General features: G+C 33.6%; 1 protein-coding gene across 2 annotated transcripts; it reads left to right on the top strand.

Moving 5' to 3' along the window:
* Positions 1 to 312: 312 nt before the first annotated feature.
* On the top strand, positions 313 to 10,061 carry LOC104111877 (protein BREVIS RADIX-like). Of its 2 annotated transcripts, none has more exons than XM_009621670.4 (6): positions 313 to 622; positions 3,065 to 3,206; positions 6,382 to 6,770; positions 8,054 to 8,183; positions 8,689 to 8,975; positions 9,609 to 10,061. In XM_009621670.4, the coding sequence occupies exons 2-6, from the start codon at positions 3,099 to 3,101 to the stop codon at positions 9,685 to 9,687; spliced, it is 993 nt and encodes a 330-aa protein (XP_009619965.1). In that variant the 5' UTR covers positions 313 to 622; positions 3,065 to 3,098; the 3' UTR covers positions 9,688 to 10,061. The 2 variants fall into 2 exon arrangements, with proteins under 2 accessions (XP_009619965.1, XP_070048083.1); XM_070191982.1 differs by having other exon boundaries at positions 515 to 622; positions 3,076 to 3,206; positions 9,609 to 9,890.
* Positions 10,062 to 10,298: the final 237 nt, after the last annotated feature.

The raw sequence follows: 10,298 nt of genomic DNA on the forward strand, positions 1-10,298 counted from the left end.
TTTTCAACTATACAGGTGGGTCCATATGGGCCACTTCACCCATTAGTCCAATTATCAATTCCACATTAGAAAGTACATCTATTTATGTACAACGTACAATCAGACTATGCACAAATATTAAAAATACACGTTTTCCGTTAGCTAACGACACCAGAAAAAATGACGGCGTCACATCCTTCTATAAATACCTCAAACATTTATCCCGATTCCTTCTCTCCTTTGTCTCCATTCTATATTTGTTTCCTTCTCACACACACACACAGAGACTAATGTGTGTATTATATACAGATATTTTACGTATTTGAAGATTCTGTGTATATATGAGAATCTGAAACTTTCCGGTTTTTAAGCGACGTAGAATCTCCTAAAATTCGCCGGCGGGGAGTTTGCCGGCGCCGGCGAATATTCCATTTTTTGCAGAAGATTCTTTGTAGCTGTAGGAGAAGCTTAATGCAAGGGATTTTTCACTGCTCATTTGATTTGATTTGATATCTTACTTAGGGTTTTGGACTCGCAAAAAAGTAGAAAGAACAGAGCAGAGAAATAAAAGCTCTTTGGATGGTAAATTCATCAATTTTCGAGTGGGTTTAGAGCTGAATTATAGCTTCGGTGACTATTTCAGGTATGAATTTTCTGATTAAATTGCGAGCTGTTTTATTAATTTTCTCATATTTGGAGAAGAGTACAACTTTTGTTTAGAAAAAAACTTAAAGTTTTATCTGTTTTTGTACATTCAATGGGCTGATTTTACAGCTAGAAATTGCTCATTCAATTTTCTAAAGCGATTAGCCAATCATTTTTTAAAGCCCCCTCTAACCAGTTTCAATTTTCAACTCCTATTCTGCTACTACTACTTGTACTGCTATTACTGCAGCTACTGCTATTCTACTATTTATTATTGCCTCTTTCTCTCTCAATTTTCTTTTTTTCTTTTCTTTTGACAGTGATATGTATTTATATATTGATGTATTAGTATGTAATGTACGTACATATGTGTCTCTGTCGTTCTGTGACAGACAAATTTAGAACGGTTTTTATGAGTAACTTAACTACATATTATCTTCCCAGGATCTCACATCGTGGGAATAGACAAAATATGTTGTTGTTGTTGTTCTATGAGTTAATTAGGCATATTTTTTTAAATTGAATTATATATACAGATGTAACAAAATTAAATGTATACGTGTAATAATAATATGAGATTCTTTATAGGTTGATCGATTTTAATTTCTGAATTCGTTTATACGTGTATAAGTGTAACGGGAGAGGAATTGGGAAGAAAAAGAGTGATCATAAAGAAGAATAAAGGGAATTGATGATGAATATGCGTTAGAAACTTAGGTTCTGGAGTTTAAGAAATTTAAAAAGATTTTATTGCTGGTTTTTCTTTATTCTTTGCTTTTTCTATTGGGTGTCTGATGCTTTAAAGCAAGAACAGTGGAAACAACTTTGGGATTGGAATTCTAACAATTGATCACTATTTCAATCTCTTCTTCCAATAAAAACAACTCTTTCTTTTCCCTTTTGATCACTTCCTTGGATTCTGAACCAAGTCTTCTTTTTCGTGTAGTCAAGGCTCTTATGTTTTTTTTTTTTTTTTTTTTAGGAGTATAGTCTTGAAACAATATTAAAAAAACAATTCATGTGATCTAGAAATTACGAGTTAATCGTGAAATCAGTAACTAATATTTGCATTAGAATAATCTACCTACATCATACTCCAATGGGGTGAATAATTTGTATACTGGATTGTCCTTTTTTGAAGCTTTTATTTTTTCGGGTGGGAAAGTACAACAACAACAACCCAGTGTAATTCCATTAATGGAGTCTGGGGAGGATAGTGTGTACGCAGACCTTACCCCTACCGGGTAGAGAAGCTGTTTCCGATAAACTTTCGGCTCTCCCCCTCCAAGAACTTCCCACCTTGCTTTTGGGGTGACTCGAACTCACAACTTCTTGGTTGAAAGTGAAGGGTGCTCACCACTCAAGAAACTCACTCTTGGGTGTGAAAGTACATGAGTGCAAAGTCATTTTTCAAATCAAATTTAAGGATTTAGATGTTGTACACTAATAATGTATAGATTCTTTTATATTATCGGTGCGTTTCAACTTTTGATAATAGATTAGTTATTATTTTTATTAATTTACTAATCAACGATAATTATAATATCAGTGTACAAAAGTTAAATTCATTTCGTAACATTCACTTGTTATTATTTTTATTCGTCTTTTTTTTTTTGAATTAAAGCTTTTTAAATTTGTTTCAGATAGTTTGTTGGGATTTCACAACGGGGTTTGCTGATATATTGACTGGAATATGCAAAAATAATACTCCATTTTATCTTTCTGATAAATATATGCTTATTTAAGACAAAATGACAATCTCTTGGAAAGTGATACATGTTGGATTACAATAGTGTTAATATTTCCTTATTGATTTGTGGATGGTGACATCTTTTCTTGAATTAATTATTGGCTCTTTAATTTTTCCGGGAAATGTATATTAGACATTTAAAGCATTTATAAGAGTTGTCATATTCATTTCACATATCTTTTTTTATGTGAGTGGAACTCAACATCTATTCCCCTTTCAAAATTTTCATAGTAGTATTTAAAATCATAATTGCTATTAAGGGGTGTTTTATCATTAGCAAATTTATGTAATTAACACCACTACAATTTACTTTAGTAAAAATTTATCTCCACGGGATATTTACACCAACTCAATATATTTGGCATATGTTTGCATATAAAAGACTAGAGAAATTTCACTTTAATTGGAGCCCACCAAAAATAATTGTTGAAAATGTATATATTGTGTATAATTAATTTATAATAACTATATATTGGCTAGGAGATGTAAATATGTTTGGTCGGTCAAATGTGTAACTTACTCAGTAGACTTTTCTTTGCAAACTATAGTTAACTAATATATAATGTCACCTCATCAAATCATTAAATTACGATAAACAGATATGATTTGTGCAAATATTTAATGCAAATAATTTTATTATTATTTACTATATAAATCTTGATAAGTAATGATTTAATTTTGTTTTTGCAGGAACCAAAGAGAGTAAAACAGAGATTAAAGGGAGATGTTGACGTGTATAACATGTAAGCAAAAAATAGATGATGATGGAGGAGAAGAAGGTCCTCGTGGGACCCCCAATACTAAAGACTCAGTCAAAAGCTTGACGGCCCAGGTTTTAATCCTATACCTTCCCTTACTCTATTATTTCTCTATATTTGTTTCTAATCATTTAGTATGAAATTTAGTGGCACGATTAGTGTAAATTCACTTAAGTTATTAACAATGACGGAGACAGGATTAGCGCTAAGAGGGTAAAAAAAAAAAGTTAAAAAAATTATAACTAATGGGAATATAACCAATGACCTTACAAACATTTTGAACATCCTTAACCACTAAGCTTTACTTTTGGGTTATGTCAAGGGAATTCAAAACATAATATATATATATAGATAAAAAAAATAGATTTTACCTTATATATACAGATCCGCTCTTAGTTACTAAGTTAACCAAGCACGTAAAATGATTCATATCAAGATATTTTCTGTTCTCAAGATTCAAGTCCAAGATTAATTAAAGTGAAGAGATCTTAGCTATCCCGTCACATTCGTGATTGAATAATGCAATTTTTTGCGTTACATGTCAATTCAGCCATATATCTTTTGTGGGGTCCAAGTTTCCTCATTTGGGCCCACATCTCCAATTGGGTTTGGGCTATTTTGGAATTGGGGTTAGAGTTGAATGAAACTTTTTGGTTCCTTGGGGAGTGGAGGAGGACCACAAAATGTGTTTGAGGGTCCAAAGATTAATAAAGTGTTTTATTTGTGGACACTATAATAATATTATTAAAATGACTTAATTGACCCTACAACTTGGCCTAGTACTATTTGTTTTTATTCTTTTTTTTTTTTGGGAGGCGGGAAGGGTTAAAGATGTTGAGTGGGTGCTATTTCTTGGATCATGTGTCTAAACTTTGGTCCCATAATGTTCCAACTTTAGTTTTTTTTTCTTTTTTCTTTCTGATTTTTCTTTTTTGATCATCATGCAATTATAAGAGTCTTTGTCTTCTTTATTCAATTTCGGCCACAATGTTCTTTTTTTTATTTTTTTATTTTTTTCGATTTTCGTGTGGAGTATATAATAATCATGACGTAAAGCTATTCACTTGAAAAGATCTTGCTTGGAAGTATGTAGTCTTAAAAAAGTATTCATTAGGCCAAAATATCTCAATTTCTACGGAGTTTATCTTTTTTAAGGTCTAAAAACTATAATTTGAACTATAGTTCGATTTCAATTATCACAAAATTGTTGTTGCTAATTGAGCATCATACTTCTTTGTAATCTGTAAGAGAAAACAAAAGATGAATATTAATTATTGCGCTTCTTAATTCAACTTTGAAAGCTGGTTTGAGCTTTTTCTTTTTAATTCTAAACAGTCATTATTTGTCTAAAAAGCACAAATAAGTGTGACAAATTATTTGTGCTTCTAACGGATGAATGCTTTTGTGTGACAAATTAACAAACCATTGTAAGTTGATTAACTGGACCAATTAGACCCAAAGGAAAGCTTTGTATTATTAATTAATTAAATATAAGTGGAAGTGGAGGTACACCAAATAGTCTGACAAAATTAATATAAAAAACTAGTTCACATGTGCACTTTAGACCTTCTAGCTTTGACTAATACAATTATCGAGTAACTATGCATATTAAGAGCAAATAAAAATAAAAATCATCTACTATTTTTTATGGATTTTCACTCACTTTATTGATCTATTAAATATATATGTATTACTATATTTTTAAAACTCCAGTCAAAAAGTTATTAGTTCTTTCAATCAACTTGAACTCTCTTTTCCAAATTGTAACATATATTTTAGTTAATTATAACCATACAACAACTACAACATACCAAGTGTATTTTCATAATTGGGGTATGAGGAAAGTAGTATATACCCGGTTCTTACCCCTACCTTAGAAAAGATAAAGAGATTGTTTCCGGAAGACCCCGACTTAGATTACACTCATCTTTTCTATTATTTCTCGATAAGGGTAATCCTTGATCATGCTTTAGAAAATCTTGATGACATCACATTATGAGGTAGTTGATTGAGTTATTCTTTAGCATGTTTTTTTTAAATATTTTTTGGGTCAAATCCTACTAGAATTTTCAAAGGCAAATGAAGGGATCAATATTTGGTACTATAAAATCCAAAGTAAGGGTGATTCTGATAAAAGACAATACATATGTCTGGAAAAGACATGTCCAAGTTTCTTTTACCTGACCCACCATTGAATTCTTGTCTTTCCACTGTTCTCCAGCCTTCTGCTTACTCAACCCTGCAGTGAAAGTTAACTCGTGAAAGTAGGTGATTTTAAGTATTGCAAAGGACAATCAAACAGTAATGTCACTGCTTTTGGACAATCAACCTTGACCCCTCCTTTTCTTTTAATTTTCTTTTGCATGTCGTGGTATTTAGTGACAGATTCAAAATTTAAACTTGATGGGTTCGATCTTTATGTTCTTACCATTGAACCCATTAATTTTTAAAATAATGGCTTCAAAATTGAATAATTATTAGAAGTTTATTATTTTTTCACATATATACATTTGTTACATGTCTAAAATATTAAGTTTAGCTTAACACTATACAAACTACATAGCTAGGGGCAAAGGTACATTATCTGAAGGGTGGTCAATTGATCACCTTTTGTCGAAAAATTACACTGTGTATATAGATAAAACATTAGCTTTTAAAGGTGTATAACATGTACTGAACACGTCGCGGAATTTTTTCACTTCTTTCAAGTTTGATAACCCTTGCGGAAATTCCTAGCTTCGCGACTGTCCATAGCTGAATTGCTTGCTTATCTTGCTACACTAATGGCTACTGTGGGAAGCAAACTGGCTTCACTTCCTATGGTTTGAATCACCTGAGGATTTCAATATGTAATTTAATTGTTAAACCAACATTAAAATGTCATTTGGCCTATCTTTTACCATGTCCTCTGGGATAGGCCTTGAAGTTCAAGCTCAAATTTTGGACGTGTACTGTATTAAGCTAAGATATTTCAGTAACCAGAGGAGTGTGGTGAAATGTATTGGATCCTTCAATCCTTAACTCGAGATCTCATATTCGAGCCTTAGGAACGGGAAAACTGTAAAGAGACGCTTCCTCCTTTAATGCGATATATGCTACGTGAATTCGGATTAGTCAAAGTTAGTGACCGTTAGCGAATGCACAAAGCAAAAATAAGATATTTCTGTTGATCTTTTAACAATGAATTCATCTTCCTTATTTTGTACTACTTGTCTCTTGTAAAACTAATGTATCAACAAAATTTTGCAGATAAAGGATATTGCATTAAAGGTCTCTGGTAAAAGCAGCAAGTCCAGTACACCAACTAGCAGTTACAGGAGAGGTCACAGACCTTATCCTGATTTTGAGACAATTTCAGAGGACGTTCCATATCAACCAGGAAGTTCAAGTTCACCTCCAGCTTGGGATTTTACAAGTACCCAACATCATCGTACTCCTCGAGCTGATTCAAGATTTGCTGGAGGATATAGTGGTGGTGATGAAGATAAAAGAGAATCTGTCTACTCACAGTCAGGTGATGTGGTGCTGCCCGACGAGGAGGGGCCAAAAGAGTGGATTGCTCAGGTGGAGCCTGGTGTTCAGATTACTTTTGTCTCTCTTCCTAGTGGTGGAAATGATCTCAAACGAATCCGCTTTAGGTATATACCAAGAACCATTCTCTCTTGAAACGTAACACATTTCGCCAATCGGCCAAAAACAATTACAGTAGCTAGCCAAATATATAAAAAATATACAATGATTATGTATATATATATTAAATGTATATTATACACTAATATACAAAAAAATATACATTTGCCGGTTGTTATTTTGGGGGATGGCTATATTGCGTAAATTCCAATCCTGGGAAACATTGAACTTGTTGTCTATATATAATATTGGACTAGATGAGCTTAAATGGAGCGACATGGTCAGTGAGTATTCATATAGTCGACCCTAGGATTGAAGTGTAGTTGTTATTGTCGTAGTAGTATTGAACTAGTCTGTAAAACGACCTTTCTTCCCTCACACCCTTCAAAAATATGCATGACCTTCTTCAGACCATTTCATTCACAAGTTTGCCTAGAGTTTTGTTTATTTCTAGTGGTGGAAATAATCTTAAATAAATCCGATTTAGGTACATATCAAGAATCTTCTTATCTTGAAACTGATTATGGGAAATATTCAACTTCTTGTCTAAAGGTTTCAATTCGAAGAAAAGGAAGGTAATTGCCATGTATAGTTGAACCATCTTTAGAATTTTCATCTTTCACACCCTTCAAAATATAGTCATGACCATCTTCAGTCCCTTCCATTCATCAATGAATATTCAGTTCTTTCCTTAATGTAGAATCGATGCACACTAATTCTTCTGTTTTCTTAGAAAGTACGGATTTGAGTCGTCATTAATCATTTGAAATAGTATTCAATATGTATATGTGTTTATAATTCTCTCATTCTTCCACAGTCTTGTTGAGTACATGTTTTCATGGACCCGAGAACAGGTAAATATCTGATGCGGATGTGTAAGAGTTCAATATGGACACACCATTTTTGCTAACTTGGTTAAGTTTGAAGATTTTCATGAAATACCCATATATCTTATGTTACAAATCGACATTATGTCGAAGCAGACGAAAGATCATGTACGATGTTTTACTTTTCTTTTGTTCTGTTCTTGTCTCCCCCACTAGTGGGATTACACTGGGTTTGTTGTTGTTGTTGTTGATATTGTTGTCTGTTCTTGTCTGGTCAAATTTATTGCATGTTTACTACTATACCATTCTTACTTCCATTTTGATGTGTATTTATGTTATCTGAGTTACTCGCCTAGTTGATTGAATGTGCACGTGGAATCTAGCTTTCCGACTCGCTCTTTAAGCTGCAAATAAAACATATCCCAAGTGTACTGACATTAGTTTCACATGTTTGCAACTTGAAGTCGGGACATGTTTGATAAATGGCAAGCTCAAAGATGGTGGGGTGAGAATTTTGACAGAATTATGGAGCTCTACAATGTTCAAAGATTTCATCAGCAAGCTATTGACACTCCCGGGCGGTCTGAGCTTGGAGTAAGAATGCTGCCTCTTTTATTCATATTTTCTATGTGCAGAACTCATCTCTAACTTGCTGCTGCTTTGATTTACATCCACCATTAAACTTGGATTTGTTTTTTCCTGATTTGCTAGTTTTCTAATCAAAAGCAAATGGCCAAATCCAGTACCGCTGGATTGAACAATAGGAAGAATTTGCACTTGACTCTTAAGTTCTATTGAGAAATTCAACAGTTTAAAGTACTCAAAAACCAGATTTGAATGACACAAATCTTATGGTAACAACTTGAGAGTGGCTTCATTAGTTGATTATAGCGTTTGCTTTATGCCCTTTTGTACCTTACGTTTAAAGGGATTAGTTAAAACATAAGTACAGTTTAAGCTACTCAAATTTTACAAGATTATGATCCCTTATTGTATCTTTACATGCCATTTTTTTTTATAATTCTAAAAAGAATCTCAGATGTACTAAGCATTAGCTTAAACTAGGATGTCAATTTCATGCCTTTTCTTTTATCTGCAGAGAGATTCTAATTATACAAGGCTAGGGTCACCTAGGGAAAGCAAGGATTGGGGTCCAACAAATTATAGACCGTCCAGCAGTAGCCAATACAACTACGGTGGAACCAGTTCTTACGCCCCCGGTATGGAAGCATCAAGGATGACAACCGACTCCAGAGACGCTTCAATTTCCATGAGCAATGCTGGTGATATGGAGTCAGAATGGATAGCAGAAGATGAGCCTGGTGTATACATAACCATCAGACAACTAGCTGATGGCACCAGAGAGCTGCGGCGTGTAAGATTCAGGTATTTCAAATTCCTAACTCTTTTCTACTTCCCGTGTTAGTACATTTACTTTAGTTCGAATGTTTGCTATGAATATTTATGCTAGTGGACTGTTTGCTATGAATATTTATGCTATGAATATTTAGCTTCTAGTGTACTTAAGACGGGTTTATATGGAGCGGCATGGACAGTGAGGATTCATATTGCCGACCCCAACTGGCTTGATTGAAGCGTAGTAGTTGTTGTTGTTTGCTAGTTCGCTTGTTCTGATGTACTAGTTAGTTCAGTGTAGAAGAGATGAAAGTTGAGAACTTGGTCTGGAAATTCAGTTGACACTACTCCTTTGGCTACCTAATAAAGATGTGCATCAACTAAAGATAAAAAAGACTAGAAGTAATATGCTCTTCTAATGCAGAGAAATGGCATTCATTTTATTTGCTCTTCCATAAGAAAACAATTTTGGCTTATAAGATGTGGTGCTGGTCATCTATTGAAATTCACTCTCTTTTGCACCTACTTCTGACTTCTGAATTCAAGAACCATGGTAAAGAACAAGTTTCTGGAGTTTATATTAGATGCTTCAAACTTCTTATTAAAGTGTTAATGGTTCTTACTCAAAAATGGATTCTTCTAACTTCTTATTCATCTATGCAGCCGCGAAAAATTTGGGGAGGTTAACGCGAAGCAGTGGTGGGAACAGAACAGGGATAGAATACAAGAGCAATACCTTTAAAGCATGTTTTTCTTTCATACTAAGTTGCTGGCAATTTCCACTGAATATCAAGGAATTCCCTGGAAATTGAACATTTTTGCTTCTTCAAAGTGATTAATTTAAACTCACCATCCACGATATTCGTCGGGTTATTTGAGCACCATTCTTGGCAGTAAAAGAGATTACACCAGGCTCATTCATATTGAAGTATATAGTTTTTTCCAGTTGGAATGGCTCCATTCTACAGAAGAAAGCTCCTGAACAATTTTTTTTCGGTTTTTTATGTCATGGCATTTTTTTTATCTCTAATTATACCTGATTTTTCCAAATTCTTTTTGGTCTTTATTTTGCCTTCAGTTTTTGGTTGAATGGCTTGCTGGATCTCCTAGCGTTTACTTAGATGTCTCTTAGTTGTTTTCTTTGTAACACAATCTTCATATACCGAAGGAAATGGTATAAAAACTGATGATGCTAAAAGCTCTGATCTGTTCTTATCATTGCTATATGTAGATCACACAATCACCAATTTTTTTTGTAGTGGTAGTGTTAGAACCAACTTACGCGCACCTCGACTGTTCTAACAGGTACTTGTTACTTTCCACCAGCACAGTTAACAAATAACACAATCACTA

This window comes from Nicotiana tomentosiformis, chromosome 12, assembly GCF_000390325.3.
Source record: "Nicotiana tomentosiformis chromosome 12, ASM39032v3, whole genome shotgun sequence".
Classification (NCBI taxonomy): Eukaryota; Viridiplantae; Streptophyta; class Magnoliopsida; order Solanales; family Solanaceae; genus Nicotiana; species Nicotiana tomentosiformis.